The sequence below is a fragment of the Dreissena polymorpha genome, chromosome 11 (assembly GCF_020536995.1).
Source record: "Dreissena polymorpha isolate Duluth1 chromosome 11, UMN_Dpol_1.0, whole genome shotgun sequence".
Lineage (NCBI taxonomy): Eukaryota > Metazoa > Mollusca > Bivalvia > Myida > Dreissenidae > Dreissena > Dreissena polymorpha.
In genome coordinates this window covers 86436302-86461713 of record NC_068365.1, presented here as the reverse complement: position 1 = coordinate 86461713, position 25412 = coordinate 86436302, and the positions used below count along the sequence as shown (strand labels likewise).

Here is a 25412-nt window from a genome sequence, read left to right as displayed (position 1 = left end):
TAGTAGTAGTAGTAGTAGTAGTAGTAGTAGTAGACCCCCGATAATGTTGTAGAACTTTAGAGCCAACCCTTTTTCCATATTATATTGTGTGAATTGTAATTCATTTGTAGTATTTTTCCATATTATATTGTGTGAATTGTTACTCATTTGTAATTGTCAATTTGGAAATAAAATATGTTTAAACTACAGTTTTCAGTAACGTGACGTACGATAATAATCCTAAAGACACGTGTGAAGGTTGACATAGGTACACTCTCAGAGGCATGACTTTCAGTTGTAGTTCAATATTTGCTCGCACACAAATCTTACTCTGCATTTTAAAAGGGCCATACTTCTGTCAAATATAATTCAATGTAATAGGCCTTGGTAAGTTGTTAAGAATAACTTTAATCAGACAAAGGTGCATAATTCTGCGAAAAAAATAGATGCAGTTATACGTCTTGATAAGCGATTGTTTTCAGCATTCTTTAAAACAAATGTGCAGTATATTATACCTATATCACTAATAGCGATGTAGAGTTGTTTTATGAGAACGAGTACAAGTTTATTTTTTAGCTTTACAGCTAAACGGGCTTAATTATTCTAAATTGCGTGTCCGAGTTAAGAGTTCATCATGAAGACATGTGTTGCGTTTTACTTCATATAAAGTATTGCTTGGTTACGGATGAAAATGAAATACATTAACATTCTGATACTAGTATGTAACTCGTTTATAGTAGCATGAAACCTCATGTGCGATTTTTACAAACAGATTTAAATGTAAAATGGCAGCTTCAACCGATTTAGTTGCTGCAAAGAAAAATTTGGCTGAAGTTTTAGGCGATGATATGAAGAGGTTTATGTTGAAACAGTGTTTTGTTATTAATGAATTGTCAAAAGTATCATAACGTAGTTTTAAATTGAAAGTATTTACTATTTCAATTTGTAATTTCAATTATTTATTTAAGTCGAATAGTATTCGGATGTTGTCGAAATTCAATTACACAAAAAAACTAATGCTAGTAGCCTACAGTCTTCTTAAAATAAAAGTTTAGTAAACAATAACAACAACTAATATGAGTCAAACCTTTATTCACTCCCAAAATTTCAAAATAAGGAATACAATATAATACACTGAATCAATACATCGTTTTATCTACAGTAGGACTTAACAATAGTTTTTTGTGTAATTGAATTTTGACGACATCCGAATACAGTGATTTTTTTTGCTTTAATTTGTTACAGCCTGTGCCTTTTGAATTGGGAAAATTAGCGCGATAAACCGTGAAATTGGGAAAAATAGCGCGATAAACCATGAAATTGGGAAAAATTAAGCATTATAAATAGGATTATAAGTAACAGAAGTGATATTGTTTTTAAGTGCATGTTCAGGGAGTTTTCTAGAAAAGGAGTCTGGTCAAATTGTGTTTTTTTTTAATCAATAAAAGTGGCAAGTTTGGGAATGATTTATGGACAAAAATGACTAAATTCAAGTTATATATTTTGTAAGATGTTTAAAAAATAAAGTTGAGACCTAGATTTAAGAAATCATAATTAAGTTATATGAGACTTCTTTCTAAAAAAAAAAAAAAAAATAAATACATTTTTTTTTTGTTTTTTTTTTAAGTTGGGCTTTTTTTGGGAAATTTTGGTCAGAATTTTGGGAAAAAACGTGTATTTTTGCGATTGGGAAGCAGCCGAAATTCGGCTGTAAATTTGAGCAAAAAAATCACTGGAATACTACATTTATTATGGGTACATAACATCAGCTGTCTTGGTAAGGCTTAAGTCATATTCCATGTGAACAAATCTCGAACAACAGATCCGTGGTAAATTGTCGTTAGTGAAACAATGTAACATTGTTGACCTTATTTTGAATTTAAATACATGGAGCTCAAACAAAAGATTGCCATCATCGTTTACAGGGATCGGAACACACATTTATTTTGATCACAATAAATACTGGTGACTTTGCATAATATATTAAATGTGAATTTTAAAAGGTTTTCATAAATAAATATTGTTAATAAGTTTAATATGGTGTTTATTTAAATGTCTGTTTTAAGATTTGTCATTGCGTTATGCATGCGATTCGCGTAGTCAAAATCAGTCTACAGAATTTTCCTTCCCTCAGACTTCACTTCAATCACACCCCTGTATACTTTGAGGATGTCTTTTCTCTTTGTGTTCAAATGTGAGAAAGACTTTTTTTTAAATTGTAACTGAATGCTTACTGAGAAATAATCAAATAATAGAATCCAGTGATATTGTAGAAAAACAGAAAGGATTTTTTAAAGCACGCCCTTTGCCTATCTTTACATTAACTGTGTGTCCATGGATGTGATCCTAATAATCTTTGTTGATTTGTATGATTTACAAGTGTATTTTAGCTTGAACTGCCTACGGTATACAAGTACATGTACTGAAAATGTAACCCACATGGATTATTATGCAAGGCCGTTAATCACTGGCCCCACCTCTTTTTTGAGATGCATATATAAATGAGCCAATGCTTCTTCAGAGATGGCGCTCAGGCCTGGATGTTTTGAAATTTAACGGATACTTTTACAGGGTGATTAGGTTTTATGTTTTTTTCAACATATTTAGCATTACATGTATTTAAAAAAAGCTACCAATATCGTGCAATTCAGCGACTATAAATTCATTCAAATATGTACAGAAACATACAATCACAACCTATTTGGAAACGTGAGGACCTTTACAAGTTGTGGCATGGTAGAATTCATAAAAGCAAATTGTTTTTTGCCTCTGTGACGACGAAATTCACAGCCAATTAAATCACTCATAACATAAAATGATTGCTTTGAACCTGTCCTGTACAAGTTAATGTGTGCACAAAAACATCGGTTTCTAGCAAATTTATAGCTCTTTTAAAGTGAAATATTTTATGCTATGGTTTCTAGTATGTTTACAGGACTTACATTATTTTTTGTAAGTTGACTACTTCATCACATTTGAGTTGTGTGCATTTTTAATTAGAAAAAGCAGTTTTCTAATAATGTCTTGATGGATTTTAACATTCCTCTTTGTAAGATAAGAACAGTTAACATGTATTATACAACAAAGTTAACGGAAAAAGACAGAGCTATCTTTATCTTTTTTGGAGTTGATAGTGGGAAAAACAACATATATCAGCCTAATGAAGATTTGTTGACCTTGACCTTTGAGTAAATTAAGCATTTCATTTTGGATTAAAGGGGCCTTTTCACAGATTTTGGCATTTTTTAACTTATTCATTAAATGCTTTATATCGATAAATGTAAACATTGGATCGTAAAAGCTCCAGTAAAAAATCAAGAATAAAATTAAAAAAAGGAAAAGAACATTGCCCGGACCAGGTTTCGAACCAGTGACCCCTGGAGTCCTGCCCGTGTCCTGAAGTAAAAACGCTTTAGCCTACTGAGCTATTCCGCCGAGTACATATACTTGAAGTATTTTTTACCTTATATAAGCAATCTTCGTAGTTTCACAAAATTTAACGACAAAAACAGAACTCTCCAAATTATTCAATCGTTTCGCGTTGCAACGCTTGATAATTTTTAGGTTTTAAAATCGTCAAAAGATGCATATAATGGCTATATTAGACCGTGGTAAATGTTCAGTATTACCGTTTCCTCACAAATATCATAACTAAAACGAAAAATTGCGAATCTGAAACAACTTTTTTTCAATTTTGTCAATTTACCAAAGCGTGAAAAGATCCCTTTAAGGGACACAAATCATCGTGCCAAGAAGAAGTATAATCTTGTATTTATTTCTTGATTTATCATACTATATACCAATATTGCTGTTGATGAATTATTTTGATAATGTTGAACATTTAGTTATTGGTTTTATTGAGTTTTCCACATTTTTGGTATAAATCTTACAATATGTTTTATTCACGTTAATGACTTCTTAATTGAGTTGATCACATATATATTTAAAAAACTACATCTTATTTATTATAGAATGTGTTTATGTTCTGTAAAGATTTGGGCCTTTGTGTGTACGTTGAAAAATAAATTAAATACAACAAATAACATTATCTATCAAATGTACGTCATGTGATAATGTCATTGCGTTACGACTGTTAATTAATACATACTGCATTGACCCCATCTCCTATCATTAGCACCATCTCCTAAGCATTGGCTCCATTTCTTTTGGGAAAATTCTAAATTATGTACTACGTCGGGAAGAAGCCAATATTTTTGTGCGTGTTGTACGCATTCGTTTGATGCCGTTTGCAATTTAATTGGGTGGAAATTGGCTCGTCACACAGGATAACTCATCTAAATGCTTTTTAAAACTCCACCATGCCACAACTTATATAGGTTCTCACGTTTTTTAAATGGGTTGAAAATGTATGCTTCTGTACATTTTTGGATGAATTAATCTTTGCTGAACCGCACTACATTGTTCGATTAAAAAAAAAGCGAAATATGTTGCAAAAACATATATAAAACCTAATAACCCTGTAAATTTATCCATGAAATTTCAAAACATCTGGGCCTGAGCTCCACCTTGGAAGTTGCATTTGCTCACTTATTAATGCATCTTTAAAAGAGGTGGCGCGCGTGATTAACGGCCGTGCTTTGTGTCTAATTTGATTGCATCTTTGGGGCATATTCATGTTTTGTGATGTATTTTTGACCAATGTCATTCATTTAACTTTACCAAAATTAATGTAGGAATCGGATTAAAATTGAAAGTGTGAAAAACAATTTAATCTGATCTAACCGTTATCTTGAGAAATTTAAAGGATCAATTTGCCTTAGAAGTATATTTTCATTATTAATTTGTTGTTTTTATGCCCCCGGTAGGGTGGCATATAGCAGTTGAACTGTCAGTCTGTTTGTCTGTCTGTGTGTCTGTCTGAAAACTTAACATTGGCCATAACTTTTCAATATTGAATATAGCAACTTGATATTTGGCATGTATGTGTATCTCATGAAGCTGCACATTTTGAGTGATGAAAGGTGAAGGTCAAGGTCATTCTTCAAGGTTAAAAGTAAAAAAATACAATCCAAGGGAAGTAATAAGCTTTAAAGGGAAATAATTTCTAAACTTAAAACCTGCCAAATATATTGAAATTGTTTTTCAAAGTGGCGCAATAGGCGGCATTGTGTTTCTGACTAACACATCTCTTGTTTTTTTCAGTTATCTGCATCACTTGAAGTTATGGTTTAGGATGAAGGTATTGTTGATCTATGATTTGTTAATAATCACATAAAAAATATAATTTTGCATAACGCTGCATTCCATTATTTATTAAACAAATGGATTGCTTTTCTTTTTAAAAAATTTTAAGGATGTAACACATTCCAATTTTTGAATTTTACCAAAACATTTTGATAAAATCTTACGGTTTGTGTGCAATGTGATGAGAGCTCATTTCAGGTGGACAAACTAATTTGACCAAAATCATGTCATGCAGTAATTATTGGTTAGTCAAAACTCAAAAGAGCATTGTGAAAAGAAGTTCATACTTTGAGCTAAGAGTTAATTCTATTCTGAGCTAGAGGTTCATACTATTCTGCGCTAGAGGTTCATACTTTTCTGAGCTAGGGGTTCATACTTTACTGTGCTAGAGGTTCATACTATTCTGAGCTAGGGATTCATACAATTCTGGGCTAGAGGTTTATACTATTCTGAGCTAAGGTTTGATACTATTCTTAGCTTAGGGTTCAAACTATCCTGATTTAAGAGTTTATACTATTCTGAGCTAAGAGTTAAATACTATTCTGAGCTAAAAGTTAGTACTATTGTGAGCTAAGAGTTTATACTATTCTGAGCTAAAAGTTAGTACTATTCTTAGCTACATTGTAAGAGTTTAAACTATTCTGAGCTAAGAGTTTATACTATTCTGAGCTCAGAGTTTATACTATTCTGAGCTAAGAGTTTATACTATTTTGAGCTAAGAGTTTATACATCTCTGAGCTTAGAGTTAGTACTATTCTTAGCTTAGGGTTTATACTATTCTGAGCTAAGAGTTTAAACTACTCTGAGCTAAGAATTAGTACTATTCTGAGCTAAGAGTTAGTACTATTCTGAGCTAAGAGTTTATTCTATTCTATGCTTATAGTTTCTACTATTCTGAGTTAAGAGTTATACTATTCTGAGCTAAGAGTTTATACTATTCTGAGCTAAGATTTTTTACTATTCTGAGCTAAGAGTTTATACTATTCTGAGCTAAGAGTTTATACTATTGGGAGCTACGAGTTTATACTATTCTGAGCTAAGAGTTTATACTATTCGGAGCTAAGAGTTTATACTATTCTGAGCTAAGAGTTTATACTATTCTGAGCTAAGAGTTTATACTATTCTGAGTTAAGTCTTAAAAGAGTTTATTCTATTCTGAGCTAATAGTTTATACTATTCTGAGTTAAGAGTTTATACTATTCTGAGCTAAGAGTTAGTACTATTCTGAGCTCAGAGTTTATACTATTCTGAGCTTAGAGTTTATACTAATCTGAGATAAGAGTTCATACTATTCTGAGAGTTTGTACTATTTTACACTTAGAGTTTATACTATTCTGAGCTAAGAGTTAGTACTATTCTGATTTAAGAGTCTGTACCATCAGCAGCGTGAATTCTCCTCCTTTCAGCTTATTCCTCCCTTCCAATACAAACTTATTTTACAAATGATTATTTACTTTGCTGGTTCTTTATACAAATGAAGAGTTTAGTTTAAACCTGTAAGGATGGTATTTTCTTCCGCTGATTGGTCTTAAATCACACCCCTGTACTATTCTAGACTAAGGGTTTATATTATTCTTATTTTACACTATTCTGAGTGTGTATACTGTACTCTTTCAGATTGCCAAAGAGGAGTTTGACAAGGAGGCCAGAAAGCTGCTCACATCTCAGACAGGTACTGTGGCTGCCAAAATTTCACTTGTTATTTCTACTGCAAATTTTGGGTCAGTTATTGGCCCAGGTTTATCACTAACATGTATTTATCACAGTGCTCCTATATATTTATATGAATTGTAAATATATCGCATTTTCTGAAAATTTTCCAGAGTAAATGTGAGCATGCTTCTTCAATGGTACACTTTATTTTTTCCACACTTAAAGCTCAGGTGGTTATTTAATGAGTCTCTTTATGGGAAAACTGGGCTTAATGCCTGTGCATTAAGTGTCATCCAAAATTAGCATGTATAGTCATCGCAGGCTAATCAGGGACAGCACTTTTCGGTTGTATGGAACTTTTCATTTTTAGAAAGTCCCTTTTAAGCAAAAAGACAGATAGTGTTGTACCTGATAAGCCTGTGTGGACTGCAATCTGCTAATCTGGGAAAACACTTTCCACACATGCATTTCACCCAGTTTTCTCACAATTAATCATTAGCCTCTCTGTTAATCTCATGAATTAAACCCAGTTTTCTCAGAATGAATCATATCCTCTGGTAATTTTCAGTCCACCTCCACAATGAGTTTCTGTTGGCCATATTTTCCAAGTGCCATTCGCTCAGTCTGGCTTCAGGTAATGGGATTTTTATTTTAACAATCTCAAGTGTTTTCACCCCACACTATTCTCAGCTAGTCATTGATTATTTGTTCATGTTTACTTTGATAATCGCACTGTGTTGGGTGGTTTGGGCACATTATTAAGTATCAAACAAAGATTATATTCAATTGTAGAATGTGCTGGCAAACCTACAGGAACTCCTAATTAAGTAGAAAATCTTGTTAATAAGATTTCAATATTGTATTATTTGTATAATTGCTAGTGTCTGTAGTTTTATTTAAAACAGAATCTCTATTTTGTGTGCATGCAGATACAAATGAGCCGTACTCTATAAAAAAGGGTGTTTAATCAATGTGTGATTAAATGATATTATGATATTTTTGTGTTTCAAAAAAGTTTCTTCTTAGCAAAAATCAAGTTTTTGCGGAAAGTGTTTTCCCTGATTAGCCTGTGCAGACTGCTCAGGCTTATCTGGGACAAAACTTTACGTAGATGCATTAAAACCCTTTTTTACAGAGCACAGCTGGAATGTCTTTTTCAGCTCCCAAGGCCGAACCAGGGATTAGCAGTTCTTCCAAGCTGTTGAAAAGAGGAAAGGTCAAACGAAAACCTGCCACAGTCAGAAGCTCATTTCAGGTTTGTTTTTATGGCTGACGGTTGATTGAAAATTGAAATAAAACCCCACCAAAATCAGAAGTTTATTTTTTTTTATTTTAGGCTTGTAACTATGGATGATTGAAAGTTCACAAGCTTGCTGTCATTTCTAAGTCATTTCAGATTTGTTGCAATGTTGTGTATGGAAAGGTCATATAATTGTTGTGAAAAAGTTTCATTTCATTTTTGTTACCATAGTGATGTTTAATCAATTTTCAAAGAACATTAATGGCTTTGAGCAGCATTTGACATAAAAACAAACATTTCTTATGGCTAACAGCTTTTCTGTTACTGCCAAAAGTGTAACTCGTACACCATAGTGCAAGAAAACATTGAAGATGGCTTAGAAAAGGTTTGTGTTACTAAAGAGAAGGTAAGGTAAAGCTATTCTATTTTTTTAGGTTATGTCAACAATGTAGTCAGTTGACATAAGATAGTTAAAAAATATATTATCCAATATCATATATATTCAAAGAGTGCTCAGCTGACACTATTAGTGATAGCATATTTGCTTTTGAAATTTTCATTAAATGTGTACTTTCTATACTGGCACATGTTTTAGTATTTCACATTAACTCAAACTGCTTACAGTTAATTATGTTTTGACAATTGTTGTATCCATTTTTAGCAAAGGTTTGTTCCGGTGAATCCAATGTCTTGTGCTGTGACGGCAACATACAAAGATGTGAAAGATTTAGGTAGGATTTTTTATCATAACCTGGAATAGAATCCGGTGATTGCCTATTTGCCGTGGGCAATTATAGTTTTGTTTAGGTCCAGGGAAGGGGATTTAACAATTTGGTATTTCTTCCTGGCAGCTACCTTTTAAAAAAAGCTTGAAACAGTTTTTCAGCAGTTAATCAGTTTATTGTAAACAAAATCATGAAGATTGAGGCATAATGCATTGAGTCATGGCAGAAATTTTACAAAGTCTGATTTTGTTCCATTAAAAATAACTTAGACAATAATAACATGTACTGGGTTCTGGGCTTCTTACTCTTTGGTGAAAATACTTTACACAGTTGCACATCTGGTATATTGATGGTGCAATTAATGTAATCATTAATATAATGCAACACATAAGATTATTGTGTTATACTAACTTAAGTACTAAATAATGAACAGTGTGTATCAACATGTACTTTAACAAACACTCTGGGTTGAATTGTCTTTCAAGCATAAACTATTTTAAGAGAATGCAAACCACTGAAAATGTCTGTGTTAAATGTCTTAAGTTCACAGCTCTTAATGCAATCAAGTTTAAATTAATTGTTTTAAAGTAACATTAAATGTAGGAACATAAAATATCAAATATTTCTGATGTAGCATGAACCAATGATTTTTTCAAACATAAATAATTGATGTAAAATGCTTGCAGGAATTATATTTAAGGTTTAGGTACGCATTTTCTTTTTGTTTTAATGGATTTCATTGAAAATGGTATTTGTTAAGATTTTTTTGGCAACAAGGGATTACAAACTTTAAAATAATGTTGTTAATTGTCTAACCAAAAACTGGTATCCTGACTATGTTAAATATCTCTTAACGATGGCTCTTGATGCAGTCAAGTTTAAATAATTGTTTTCAAGTAAAATTGATTGAAGGAACATCAACTATCAAATGCTTCTTATGTTGAAGGCTTATTAAGTTTCATTTTTGTTGCAGAATTTGCAGGACGAGAGATGTGCCTGCCAGACATGTCCATGTTGCAAGGGAGACTACTGGTGTGTGCCTGGGAAGCTGGCCTTACCAATGTGGAGGAAGCAGTTGCCACCCTTGTCATGCAGTCTGTAGAGGTACACGCGTCAATAATGTAGTTAGCATGTGAGCAAAGTGTGCTCCCAGATAAGCCTGTGCAGTCTGCACAGGCTAATCAGGGACTACACTTTACGCTTTTATAGAATATTACATTGAAAAGAGGCAATCCAGTGTAGGCGAAAGCCTAGTTTTTGCAGAACGAGGCACAATTGAGCAGTAGTTGTCAGCCGTTTTCTAGTGAGAGTCGCGGTTGATATACCCAGCTAGAAAGTTTGGCTGCCAGAATGTATGTTTGGTTGATGACCATACTTGGCAGGTGGGGTTTCTCCTATTAACCTTCCTCAGCCCAAGACCGCAAAAAATGATCATTCTCAATCCAGTGTCCCTTGTTTGATGCTACACAACTTTATGGATGTTATTTAAGGCCTCGGGAAATTATTGGTTATAGTCAAGATGCAGAAATCGGATGTGTTTTTTCTGTGGCCTTTAATCAAACATGATTTTGTTTGCAGGTTCAGTTAAAGAACATTATCACAGAGTTGATTTCAAGGCGGAACGGCTACAAGTTGCGCGAAGGTCGTTTCAAGTTTGCTATGGGCGAACCTGTCCCCAATCCTTACACAAGGCACAGCCAGCTACTGCGGGACAGAACGCTAGAGAGGTTTGTATTCTATTGAGAATCATTATTTTTGTGGATGAAAGTGTTGTAGTAATGCATTGGTGCCACCATCAGTGGGTTGTAGGTTCAAGTTATTTGTTTTTATGTGAGACATTCATGTGAGGTGCAGTAAAACTGGTGCTTCACTTACAATTTTGCCAATTGGGATTGTTTACAAAAGTGGCTACTGCATATTAAATTGGTAAAAATGAATTGTGACAACTTTTTTCACTTGTTTTGCTCCTTCATGTAAACACTTTGTGTTTGTGATGCAATATTTCAAAACACAGTCTATCTTCAATGGTGGTTTGAAGCTACCAAGGCTTAATTGTTCACCGGCTACAAAATGGCTTTTTGATGTTAGAGATAGAAACAGTTTTATTATGAGCTCCGCCCTGGGAAAAGTATGCTTAATAAGTTAAAACATGTGGGTGGAATGTCGTCCCAGATTACTCAGTGTAGTCCACACAGGCTAATCAGGAACGTTTTTTTTCAGTCAACATTGGATGTTTGTTTAGATGGGACCTCCTTTAGACTGAGTGGTCAATAACAGCAAAAAGCATTGTCTCAAATAAGCCTGTCCGGACTGCAAAGGCTAATTTGGGAAGGACCATAAACACATGCATTAAGACCCATTTTCCCATATAATGACAAAAATGGTTTTGAAAATCTAATAATTTCCAGTGAGTCACGGTGAGACTGCTGCTAATGTTGTCATTTCTCTGATAAATTTCAGCGAGGCTACAACAGTGAACAGTGTGGGTCATCACGTGCCTGCCAGACGGTTCCCCGAGGAAGTGAATGAGGGTTACAGGGCCCAGACACTAGCTGCCTCCACTAGCAAGCCAGAACCACGATATCCCTCCACACTTTATAACCTCCTGGAAACATTACAGGTATGCATATTATTGAGTGTCGCTATGTGGAAATGGGGCTTCATGCAAGTGTTTTAAGTGTCATCCTAGATTAGCCTTTGCAGTCCGCACAGATCAATCAGGGGCAACACTTTCTGCGTCAACTGGATTTTTGCTTAACAAATTAAAAAAATCCATGTAAACAAAAAATGTTGTCCCTGATTAGCCTGTGCAGACAATTGGCAAAAAAAAATTAAGCCAGGTTTTCCCAGAGAGCAATTATAATACTAGTATTTGGGACAACACTGCGCACATGCATTAAGGCCCGTTTCCCAGATCGCCACTAATTTCTTTCATACATTCCAGACCTACCCGAATCTCATCCCTAATCATGCAGTGTACGCCCCTGCTGTAGAGAGGATCATCCACAGGCTTTGGCATCCCAGTCACGAGGAGCTTGGACATTTTGAATCTGCCGAAAACAACAACTTGCAAAAACAAGCGTCTGGGTCACCTGTGAGATAACATCCAAGTCACAAGGAGCATGGACATTTTGAATCTGCGGAAAACAAAAACTTGCCAAAGCAAGCCTCTGGGTCACCTGTGAGATAAAAAAGATTGTAACTCCTTTCAGAATATTTTTTGTATGTGCTGAAATTCTTAAGAAATGAGGAGCTAAGACATTTACAATCTTCAGAAAACTCAAACTCACAATAACAAGCTTCTGGGCGCCCAGTCAGATAAAGATAGAAGATTGTGACTGTTTCATTGTAGTGTGACTGCAACTACATTTTGTATTGTCAGCAGCATGTTTTAGCATGTGAAGAGTTTGTGTAAAAATGCCAGTAGTTTTGATGTGTAAACTTGATGGATTTATTTTGAAAAGACTAGAGAGTTGAACCCATAGAATATTTTTCAATCGACCATTGCTTTAGAAAGTAGTCTAATCAGGATGTCTTATCAAGCAGTATTTATTATAAAGATGAACTGCAAAGTTTCTACCCCACTGTTAAGCCACTGGAACCATGATGTGACGTGTTATTATCAACCGCCAAAAGTGAGAGTCAGTCCTTCTTGATAGGTGTATAGATATCAATGAGGAGAAGTGCCATGCACAAGAACCGTAACCCTACACTTTATTTAAAAAGAGTTATTGCCCTTTGTTTTTTATTTGATGTAATTTTTCAGGGAAAAATCTCAGTTACGTGCACCATGCAAGACTTCAACATGAAACTTCATGTGGGTATTGCGTTGTGTGTTGTCAATTGTCAGCTCATAGATTTAACATTTTTCATCCAGTCTTGATCAAACTTGCCCAAAATATTTAGCTTAAAAATATTTAGGCTGAGTTTGAAATTGGGTCAGGTGTGTCTAAAAAAACTAGTGCATCTTGTTATCACTCTAGAGGCCATACTTATAAATCAATCTTGATGAAATTTGGTTTGAATGATTTTTTTTGCAATGTCAATTGCGCATTTGAATCTGGGTCACTTGCGTCCAAAAGCTAGGTCATGAGGTTAAAGCTGTGGAAAGCCTTGTTATCTCCAAAGAGGCGTCATGTATGACCCAATCTTGAAGAAACTTGGTAATAATGATTATCTTGACAATATCTAGGCCGTATCGGAATCTGGTAACATGCTCCAAAGACTAAGTAGCCAGGTAAAATCTAAGACCCTGGTTACCACTCTAGAGGCCACTTTTATGATTCAATCTTGATGAAACTTGGTCATAATGGTAACTCTGACAATGTCTAAGGCGAGCTTGATTATTGGTCACAAGCATCTCAAGACAAGGTCAACAGGTCAAAGCTTAGAAAAACCTTGTAACCACTCTTGTAGCCACATTTATGTCTCAATCTTGATGAAGCTTTGTTAAATAGAATGTTTATCTGTACAATATCTATGCTATGCTGTGTTCGAATCTAGGTCTCATGTGTCCAAAAAATTATTTAAGTTTTGACAACAGGTTTTCCTCAAACTCAGGTGAGCGATTTAGGGCCATCATTAGCCTCTTGTTTAAATAAAAACATAATGTACAATGAAATATATACATTAGATAGGCCTTTCAGAACATTTTAATGTTTTGTATCATTTGTTTGTATAAATTGTAGTTTTTTTTAACTCTGTAGATCAGGTTGCTTTGATAATATATGTTATTAAAGATGCCAATGTTATAAATCTCATATTATGTCATGTGTTATACTTGTAAGCAATGTGTTCAGAAGATACATGTAGTAAATTCTAAATAAGTGCTTATTTAAAAGTGTTTTAATTTTGAATTTGTTATTAACTATGTGATTAAGAATAAAAAGCATCTCAATTGTATACTAGTATTTAAGAAGCCCCTAGTCGGGCAGAGGATAAAGATGAAAGGGAATTAATTCCTTCATAACTTTCAATATTTCATCAATTAGCATTATTTTAAGTTTTTGTGAGCATGGCACTAAGAAAGTTTTTGAATGCTGGTAACTTGTTTTACTACATTTTGCTTATTCTATTTTTGCCTTTGCATTTGTTTAGAATCAATTTAATAAAAGCTATTTACTTTATGCGCGTGTTAACGTTATTTTAAGACACCATCAATCGCTTTAACGAAGACTCCGATCAGATTTGAGATCAGCTATTTTCATTTTGTTGAAAGACTTAAAAAGAGAGCCTCAGTGTTTTCTTTTACGCTTAGTTTGAAATAACGGCTTATTAAAGAAATCAAAACTGATAAAGATGCCGATACATTATAATACAAATATTGTATCGCATGAGAATATTATTTACATAATTAGAACGATAAAAGTATAGATGTCTTCGCACGAAACGAACGTATTATATAACGCTGTGGTGGTACATGTTTCATCATTGTTAGTTGATGATACATGAGGTGAGGAATGTAAAGAGTGCAAACAAGTCAACCACTTCAGCTCTAAAACCAATTTCAAATATGTCCGAAAAAGAAAACTAAGAAAAGAAATATGAAAATAAAACAAATAAAAAACTAACAAATGTCTTATATCTTGTTTTTCAGTTTATTGCAGACGATATATATTTCTGGAATTATCGTATGGCTACCAACTCAATACACTCAACGGTCAGTATTGTGCAGCTCAATTATGTTGGATAATAACCAATGCGTGGACGTGATCATCATTTCACATAGTCCGGGGTGGGGGTGCCTGAACATGACATCCGGGTGCACGCCACTAAGCCGCCCCTGAGGCAGGTACACGTGTTGCAGCCGTCGTCATCCGGGAAACTGTCGCCGGCTTCGTACCAGTTCAGGGGTTTTCCAGCACTTTCTGCGCCTCCGGAAAACGGAGGCATTCTCAAAGCAAACGGACCCGATCCCAAACCTAAATTAATTTTTTAAAAATCCCAATTTCCAAAAAAAAAACATTTTTTTTTTTAAGAATGAAGCTTCTTATAACTTGTGTGACTTACCAATGTTTTTTAAGGTAAAAAATATATGCTATGAGGTTTTGACTGTACAGTTCTTATCTCAGAGTTTTGTTTAATCCGATCATTGAAAGAGTCATTATAACCCATGTTTAGAGTTTTAGCCAAGGTGTTACACAATGTAGAAATCGTGTCCTTACAGCACCACTAATTTATCAATAACATACATAGCATCTAATTATCGTGCGCTAGAATTTTAGTTAAAACATCAACACACATTTGAGTCAATAAATATTACACTTGTGTTCTATTTGAAATAACAAAAGTGTAGTATTTATTGACGCAAATGTTTTTTTGATGTTATAACAATTTAAACATGACTTTCATGAAAATGATGTAATTGTATTAAATTTAATTAAACTAAACATTCTTTGAGAAATTTATATTTTGAAACGTAGCTTGTATTCAACTAATAAGCTCATCGTAGCTGTAGAAGATTGCATAGTAATCTCTAATTGACTCACCTTCAGGACACCTTCCGCATTCATCTCGCAGACTGTATTGCCATCATCACATTGGCACCTGTTAGAGTCGGCGTCAAGGAACACCTCATCGTGGGCATATTCCTTCCCATCGTTAATACAGCTTTCCTCTGGTTTATGAATATATATAGTTGATTAACCATTTATAATTCACTGCTTCTAAAATTTGAATCTGAACACATCGATAAATAACGTTGTTTTTGTAGAATATATTAGCTTCTTTCCTGAACTTTTATTGAAAATTAAATGGATAGTTAACTGTGCCGGTCTCAACATATGAACAGAAACGTCATATTTATAACGTTATTAGGTTTGATTGAATCAGAGGCAAAATGTTCCATTATACCTGTTTTAAAGATATCGCCTGAAAATTAAATTTTGACTATGTTTACTGATAATTTAAATTCATTACATACATTATATATATATATATATATATATATATATATATATATATATATATATATATATATATATATATATATATATATATATATATATATATATAATCAAAAACAAAAACGCTGTATTATGTTTTGCCGAAGCTTTCGACCTCACGGTCTTCATCAGCGGCCATTATTTATTTTCAGATGTTTTGTTATGAACGGAAATGACGTCGTGCTTTTCCGGCGTCAACGTTGTTTACGCGCCCTTTTATTAACCTTTATTCTTGCACGTTGATGCCATATGGTCGGTATGTCTTTAGTTTTGACTTCCACAATTGTTCCATGGTTTTGCGGTACTCGTCCGACCCGCTGAGTTTTTCGAGTCCCATTATTTGGAAATCATCCATGGAATGTCCGTCGGTGTAGAAATGTTCAGCTACCGGGTCACTGTGCTGTGTGCGAATACGCGACAGATTCAATATATGTCGCTGGTACAGAGTTCCGCCGGTCTCTCCCACATACACGAACCTGCGACACCGACGACAGTTGACCGCGTACACAACATTGGATGATTTGCAATCAACATTGTTTCTGACGCTGTACTTCCTGCCGCAGGGATCTGTGAAATATTCCGCCTTCATCATGTACGGGCAAATGGCGCATCTCTGCGCCCCACAGGGCCCGCTCATATTGGGTTTTCGGAAGAACATCCTATTGTGTTTTTTGTGCACTAGGATGTCTTGCAGGTTGCAATCCCGTCTGAAGGCTACTAATGGGGGCTCAGAGAACACTTCCTTCATTCTATCAGACGTGTGCAGCGTGTGTAGGTGTCTACGGATGATACGGCCGATGTTGGGTAGTGCGCGCGAAAACGTTATCACCAGCGGAATCCTTGTATTATGCTCCGAGTTTGTCTTTTCGCGCAAAAGGTCCTCTCTCTTTTTATTGTCGACCTTTATCAATTCGGTCTCTACAAACGCCCCGTCATATCCACGGTTCAGAAGCTGTGTTTTCACCGCCTGTCTGTGCTTCCGGTAGGCAACCTCCTCTGAACAGATTCTTTTCGCACGCACACCCAGACCATACGGTATAGCTTTTTTTGTTGACTCCGGGTGCGAAGAATCACTGTGTAGGTACAGGTGTTTATCGGTAGGCTTAGTATATAGGTCGGTTTGAAGGCGCCTGTTCCGTATTGATGTCACCGTGTCCAGGAACTCTTGTTTTTCTGAAGAATAGCGGAGCTCGAGTTTAATGCGAGGGTTGATTCCATTTCCTTGTGTGTGGAAATTTTTAATTGCCTCGATACCATGCGTCCATAAGCCCCACACATCATCCACAAACCGGAAGTATGCGAGTGGTTGCTTTTCTGACCGCCGGAACAGTTCCTCTTCCCAAGCACCCATGTACGTTGATGCATAGTTCAGCCCGAGGCGTGAGCCAATAGCCGTCCCTTCTGTCTGTATAAAGTGTTCGTCGTTGAATGAGAAGGTGTTGTTTTCCAACACAGTGTCCATCATCACGATGACGTCCTCTGTAGGAATTTCCGGGTCCGTTCGCCTGTTTAAAGCGTCTATAGCAGCAGCACGGGCCTCATCTCTCGGGACACTTGGATATAGGGCCTTCACATCTAAACATAATATTAGCGTACCTTCCGGAAGAGGTTGTTTTAATTTTTGCATTTTGTTTAAGAAGTCCATAGTGTCTCTTACAAACGACGGAAGTGACGTCACATGGCTTCGCAACTGGTCCTCAACAATTTCCGCCATTTTCTCTGTCGGGTGGCTTCTACCATTCACAATGGTGCGTAACGGCATTCCTGGCTTATATATATATATATATATATTTCATGAAGAAACGGTTTCATGCAAGAATGGTTTAATTTGACTGACAAATGTACCTTTAATGCGAGCCACATTCATTGCTCAACGCTGTGATATTTGTTATGGTACCCCTATGGTTCACTTTTAACGTTTTAACTCTTTCATCTGCACAAACAGTTTCTTAATTTGAACTCGACTTTTAACTTAATGAACATGTCGCCATTTTTAATCCAGCCAAATCCTTTGCGAAATGTATCTTTTATACCGTGGTGTATATTCAACCAATAAGATCCTAGTGGATCCTAGTGGTAGTACAAGATTGCATAGTAATCTCTAATTGACTCACCTTCAGGGTTTCCTTCCGCATTCATCTCGCAAACTGTAGTACCATCATCACATCGGCACTTGTTACAGTCAGCGTCAAGGAACACCTCGTCGTGGGCGTATTCCTGCCCATCATAGATTCAAGGCTCTGACTACGATAAACCGTAGTATACAGACTTAACACAAGTATATGCGAGTGTATTATAATCGAGTAAAACTTATTTTACCCTTCTTCTTGTTTACAAATGGATATCGTTGATTAACTATTAATAATTGACTGCTTCAAAAAGTTAAATAAGGACAAAGCGATAAATGTCGTTGTTTTTTCTCAAATATATTTTCATGGTTTCTGAGTTATAGCAAACTCGATTCATAGTTAAAAGTTTGGATTCAGATAAAACGCCACAGAACGTGGCGTCTCATCATGATCCAAACTGTTTGCTATACTGATAGTATTCTTTGAAAAAAATCAAAGAAAATGCTAAATCTATAAATTCAGCAGACGACATTTAGCAGACGACAAATTTCCCAGCATGCAAAGGGTTAACTATGCTTGTCTCAACATTCGGAATTAACGTCCTATTTATGACGTTACGATGTTGCATTGATGCGAAAGTTTCACTGAGACATATGCAAACATGTAAACCAAGTGTTCTTACACTAACATTCTAAAATGCAAATGGCAATGACATAGCATTTCGGTACATAATATAACATGTATCTTTTAAAGATACGTTATTCATAATAACTGGAGACTTTTTAATAATAATAATAATAATAATAATAATAATAATAATAATAATAATGATAATAATAACTGCTTTATTTACAGAAGGTTACACATTAAGACAATGACACATTATACATATTATGCAGATGAATCAATACTTGTTTACAATGTGGTCTTCTTAAAATAACATACACAAATAGGTCTATAACAAGTAAAACATTAAAACAATATTTTCTTACATCTATACATAACATACATTTTGTTTTTTAGACAGACACGCATGAAATAACATTGATTAGAAAATAACATGACATATCATTGATTAGAAAATAAATGTGCTTTATATTGCCTTTTAAAAGCAGAGATAAAGCATGCCATTCCTATTCCAATTGGTATACTGTTCCAGATATTCATGCTGTGGTATGAAAAAGCTCGTTTCTTATAACCTGTATTTGCTTTGGTATTAACAATATCGTTATGGGTGGCAGATCTTAAGTTATAGTTGAGATTTTGAGAAAAAGTTATAATATCATTTAAATATTCTGGAGTCTGATTGTTGACACATTTATATATTAAGATTGCCGTGTGGTATTTACATCTATTATTAAACGAACGCCAATTAAGCTGTAAAAACAAATCTTTGGTTGGTGTTCTTTTTGGCTTTTGTAGAGTGACTTTCGCTGCGCGTTTTTGTAAAACATTAACTTTTGTTAAATCGGTTTTACTAGTATAGCGTTGCCCCAGATCGTACAACAATAATCGAAATTGGTTAGAATATATGAAATAATTTCTTCTTTTAAAAATTGAGATAATTTGATATCTTTTTAGCAGAGATATTTTACTGCTTATTTTAGAGCATGTTTTATCAATGTGTACTTTCCATTGCAGATGTTTGTCGATATAAAATATAAAATATTATGGCTAGTGACATTCTTAATAGCATTATTATCTATTTTAGATTAAGGTTGATATTCTTAATTTTTTGTTTTGAGCCAATAAACATGCATTTTGATTTATTAGGGTTTATTATCATGTTATTGAGGGTGCACCATTTTTGTATGGAATAAATATCATTTTGTAAGTTAGTCTGAATTTCTGAAGGATTGGCCCCTGTAGCATATAGTGTCGAGTCATCAGCGTACAAGTCTATGTCTGATTGGTGAGGGACACCACTCTTAATAGTTAAAGGGGTAGAAAAACTAGTCCCTTGTTTAACGCATTGTTGTCTTTGGCTAAGATAAGAACGAAAAAAGGACAAGATACCATCTGAAAAGTGATTAAGATTTAGTTTGTACAACAGAATTCCATGATCTACTAAATCAAAAGCTTTTTTCATGTCAATAAAAACAGAACCAATACAATTACCATTATCTATATCTTTTAACCACTCATCAATGCGTCGAATCAGTGCTGTTTGGCAAGAATGATTTTCTCTAAATTCTGACTGATGTTTATTTAACACATTTGTTACACGAAATAATTCTTTTAATACAATACTTTTAACAAATCGGGGAAAATTCCTGTGCGAATACTATTATTTATTATCGAGGTTATTGGCAAAACAATATGCTCACCACAGTATTTTATAATATTTGCACCGATCCCGTCGATTCCCGTAGCCTTGTTAACATTTCAATTGCCAATTATTTTACTTACTTCGAGAGGGGTAATGTAATTTAAAGAAAATTCATGCTGTTTTAAGGATTTGTCGAGATATAGCTTTAAATAAGAAAAGTTTTCTACGTAAAATTTCAGCTTATCAACAATGTTTGATATGTTTGTAAAATGCTCATTTAAGGCAATTAGGATCCTACTTTTGCCATCAACATACACACCGTTCACTAAAAATTTATTTGGCAAATTCACTCCGCAGTTTTTATCATTGTCATTATTAGATATAATTTCGAGATTTTATAGTTAATTTTCCTTGTCATGCATACCGGATAGTGGTCGCTTAAAGATATTTGTAGGACATAAGTAGTACTTACTCTGTCTGTTCGATTAGTATATTATATGATTAATTATCGAAGACGATTTATCTGTGACTCTGGTTGGTGTGTTTACCAGTTGCACGAGGCCATGCTTTAATACAGTTTTTGACCACATTTTGCATTCAAAGGACTTGCTGTAAGCACTGTATTTAAAATTGAAATCACCTAATATGTGATACTCAATGTTTAAACCCTAAAACTTATCAAGTAATGCATCAATTTTTTCTATCCATTTCTGCGTCTCATTTGGTGGACGATAGATAAAATTGAATAGAAAAGATTTTGTGTTTTTAAAGCATATCTCAATACATACAGATTCAATCTCATCAGGCTCTAAGTCTGGTCTATGTTTACATGGTACATGGTTACCGATATAATGCAAGATTCCGCCACCCTTTTTTTGACTTCTGTCTTTACGAATGTATGTAAAATTCGGAATATTTAAATTTACATCAGACAAATTTTCGTTTAAAAATGTTTCATAGTAATGCGCTAGTTAACAAGATTATACATAATGCCAAACTTACCCTCGTCAGCTATCGCCAAAGAAACGACGACAGAAACAATGACGATACTAACAAGTGCTGTTTTCATGATGAGTTATTGAAGTCTAATCCTGAAAATAACATACACTTTCAAATAGAATCTACACGCTTGATACTGAGACTTTAATAGATTATATCAAAGTTTTATATATTTCCAAATCTGAGGTAAATAAATGAATGCCTTACAAAATACAATTAAATTACAAGCGTTTTCGAACTACGTTATGAACAATACTTTTTTTATATTAATTTTGATCCAACAGTTACGCAATGGTTAACTTATTTTATTTAATTATTGATTCATTTTGATTCGGATAAGCTGCAGAGCACTGTTGTTATTTTTTACAACCTGAAGTATATTTGAAATTAACTGATACTTATATACTGCGATATTTATCGACAAGCTTACATTATAAATACTTTACACAAGTAAAATAAAAACTTACCTCTGTCACAAGTAGAGTATGTGTTCCATGAAATAATCTTTATTTTTCGACAGGATTTATAGAAAATGCCAGCATGTTATCCATGCCTGCATGTGCCTTAAGCGACAAATTAATATGAATCGAATTGTTTTTTTAGCTAAGGCTCTTATAGCACTTCAACATAAATGATCGGTTGTGTTAAGACTCGGGTAAATACATATCATAAAAACGTGGTACATCGATTGCACTATTTCACTTTAAGTTGATTAAATGCAAAATTGCAGACCCATAATTTCTCCTCTCCTGCATATTAAACAGGGTTTCAAAGCATGGTATGATATTACGTTGAGTATATCACAAATAGCACATATTTGTACTTTTTGTGACATATAGCTGAATAACTTTGCCTTATATGACTTTCGAAATACAGATAATTGGCCTTCCACACAAAAACAAACAAGTGTAATGTAGACCTCGCCCCAGTCTAATAATCCTGCTTTGATAACATTTCACATTTTATTTATTTTGGGCAACTATGTCAACTTTTATCAAAAAGTCCATTTTCATTCAAAAAGAAGCAACCGACTCTGCCTGGGGATACATGATTAAACATTAGTTAACATGACTCAACATATTTACACAGGCATTTTTATTTCAACTTCAACATATGGCATCTGATCCTCATCTGGTTTATTTGTGCGAGGCCTTCGGCCCATAATATATATGAGTTGTGCTCGGGGTTAGTTTGAACCTATCTATTTTAGCTCGATTGCATCGATAGCCTCAGGTTTATTGAAGTCAGTTTCCTGGGCCTAAAACCAGTACTTGGTATCTTTGGGAGAGATCTGAAGAACGCTCCCACAGTCGGGATCGAGCCCGTGACCTCCCAATCGCTAGGCGGACACCTTATCCATTACATCACGGCGACCCGAAGAAAGTCTCTTTTTAACAAAAATCAAATGTAGGCGGAAAGTTTCGTCCCTGATTAGCCTATGCGGACTGCACAGGCTAATCTGGGACGCAACTTTACGCACATGCATTAAACCCCCTTTTCACAGAACGCGGATCATATGAATTACAAATGTAAAGCAATTATAAAAAAATATGCAAATTCACTAGGTACATGTACCATATTTAACAGTGTTGATATATCACTAGAGAATGTAGTTGCAACTCTCACCGAAATTTACAGAAGAATTAGAGTTAATCATTTACTTTGAAAATAGTGGAAACCCCATCATTGATGTTTTTTAAAGCTTTTGGTAAATACATTAGTTATCATATGAATTCGCGCAGTAATCTGTCAAACTTAAAGGGTTAAAGTAAAAAAAGGGCATTTACTATTGCAAACAAGAAATAGTCAGTGTTGCAAAAAGAGCAGATTTTCTCTATGTCATGCCATAGGGTAAGAATGTTTCGTATTTATTTTTGGATGACTTTGTCGTCCCCCTACCAGGAACATCTGCTTCAGCTGTGCTGAAATATAGTGAAATAATTTTGAGTTACCGTGCACAACACAATATATTCGTCTTTGTCCCGTATATCATGATGAACTTGTGTTTGAAATATGTGAATTCATCCTCTAGAGGGGACAGGGCATTGGCTAAGCGACCATCTAAAAACCATTCACCTGATCCGGAGTGCAGCGCAAATCAAATACCGATAGGTAAAGGTACGCTAATTCTGAAACGGTTAAGTTTACAATTTTCGCAAAGAAAAAGAAATCGTGATTAATTCTGAATAATCTGTACAAAATACTATTAATAACTAACTGATTAAATGATTATTTGTACGGTGATGCACATGGCTGAATAATCGATATTCTACTGAAATCTTGAAACTAATAATATATTTTTCGACGGTGATATAACTGTACACAAATTTATCTTAATAAAAAGATATCCAAACAATATATAACCACTTTAAACACGTATTTATAAACGTTAAATACGTGTGTGAAGTACGTCTATTTAGTTAGTTTAGTACATAGGTTGAATAGAAAGTTCTATTTAGGTTATGATCACACAGAACGTTCACAGAACGTTTTCAGAAAGTTGTAACAAAAATCAAAATATCAGTATTCGTAACTTGTGTTGTGAACATTATCGGGAAACCAAATTTTAACGTTACGTACATTCCTACAGTTCGCAGAATGTTATAAGAACTTGTAAAAATCACACAATATAAACATGTACATTCAATATGTTTTCATAAAGAATTTGACGGGGTTTTTGTTTTGTTTTTTTTTTACAAAATACGCTTATAAGTAGATTTGCATTTTGACCCGCTTGTGTATCTTCGAATGTTTGCAAGCGCAATTCTCTTGTTATCTAAAAATTTAACCAGCAGATCTCCCGCGTGCGCGCCACTCGTTCCCTTTGTTCACTGACTAGTTGCAGCATTCAAGAAGAACTAGTTCACTGACCACCTGGCTAATTGGATTTTCAAACTGTGCTGTTATTGAATGTAAACATTTTTGTTCAATAATAAGAGAAGTTTTAACCTACAATCGACAATAAACAAGAGTTCGCGAGGTAGGTGTTTATTGTTATTTCAGTTTGTAATATTAAAATTGATATCATTATGCAGTTGCTTTAAATTCAAATTCGGAATTATGGGGAAACTCGTACCATGGAGACTTCGTACCACTTTTGAATATACTACGTTCACTTAGTCATTTTTGGTAGTAATTTGTTGTTGAAAACATTCTTGAAAACACATGTTATTTCGTGAAAAATAAATATGTACACTAAAACACCGTTATTTTGAACACCGATAATCCGAATTCAACGTTAATTGAAAGATAAATACAATTCAAAATTTTATCTTAAAGGGATCTTTTCACGCTTTGGTAAATTGACAAAATTGAAAAAAAGTTGTTTCAGATTCGTTAGTTTTTGTTTTAGTTATGATATTTGTGAGGAAACAGTAATACTGAACATTAACTATGCTCTAATATAGCCATTATATGCATCTTTTGACGATTTTAAAACCTAAAAAATATAAAGCGTTGCAACGCGAAACGATTGAATAATTTAGAGAGTTCTGTTCTTGTCGTTAAATTTTGTGAAACTACGAAGATTGCTTATATAAGGTATAAAATACGTCCAGAATGTGTACTCGGCGGAATAGCTCAGTAGGCTAAAGCGTTTTTACTTCACCTGCTCCGGGCAATGTTCTTTTCCTTTTTTTTATTTTTTTTATTGATTTTTTACTGGAGCTTTTACGATCCAATGTTTACATTTAGCAATATAAAGCATTTAATGAATAAGCTAAAAAAAATGCCAAAATCTGTGAAAAGGCCCCTTTAAACTCAACTATTCATTTTATAAAAATCTAAAATTGAAATATATAATTATATGTAAAATGTAGTTTATGTAAAACGTTTGTTGGGCATGACATGATTAAAATATTGATCTTGTAGGTTAATTTCAAATTTAGTTATGAATTGATACAGTCATAAAATACATTATTTAATTTAAAGATGTTGTAACGCTTGATTATTTTACCATGCATGCTAGTCAATATAAATTGCCGCCATAGAGTCTTGCGATGATTTTGCTTTGGCAGACTCAGAATTATTCTGAACGCGAATTATTTCAGCTACCATGTATGCTAGAAAATTCGGTTTCATATACATGTATGTGTACGTTCAAGATGACGCATATATGTGTGTTTTCTAGGTGTCATTCATGCGGTACATGTATGTCTTGTCATTTTTCTCCGTTTTATTGATAAAAAAAGAACAGTCGGTCATTAAGATTAGTTTATTTAGGTTAGTTTTAGGTTAAATTATAACGTTATTCCGCAACGTTTCGGGAACGTTAAGCGAACCATACATTTTAACGTTGCAAAGTGGTTGAATTTGGGTGCAAAGTGGTTG

The 25412-nt window shown here is 34.2% G+C and overlaps 1 protein-coding gene across 1 annotated transcript; it reads left to right on the top strand.

Annotated features, from left to right (window-relative positions):
• Positions 1–761: 761 nt before the first annotated feature.
• On the top strand, positions 762–13928 carry LOC127851459 (transcriptional adapter 1-like). Its single transcript, XM_052385246.1, has 10 exons — positions 762–835; positions 5143–5179; positions 6802–6856; positions 7406–7471; positions 7998–8092; positions 8739–8808; positions 9776–9906; positions 10381–10529; positions 11263–11422; positions 11747–13928. Exons 1-10 carry the CDS (start codon positions 765–767, stop codon positions 11903–11905), a joined length of 993 nt encoding a protein of 330 aa, XP_052241206.1. The 5' UTR covers positions 762–764; the 3' UTR covers positions 11906–13928.
• Positions 13929–25412: the final 11484 nt, after the last annotated feature.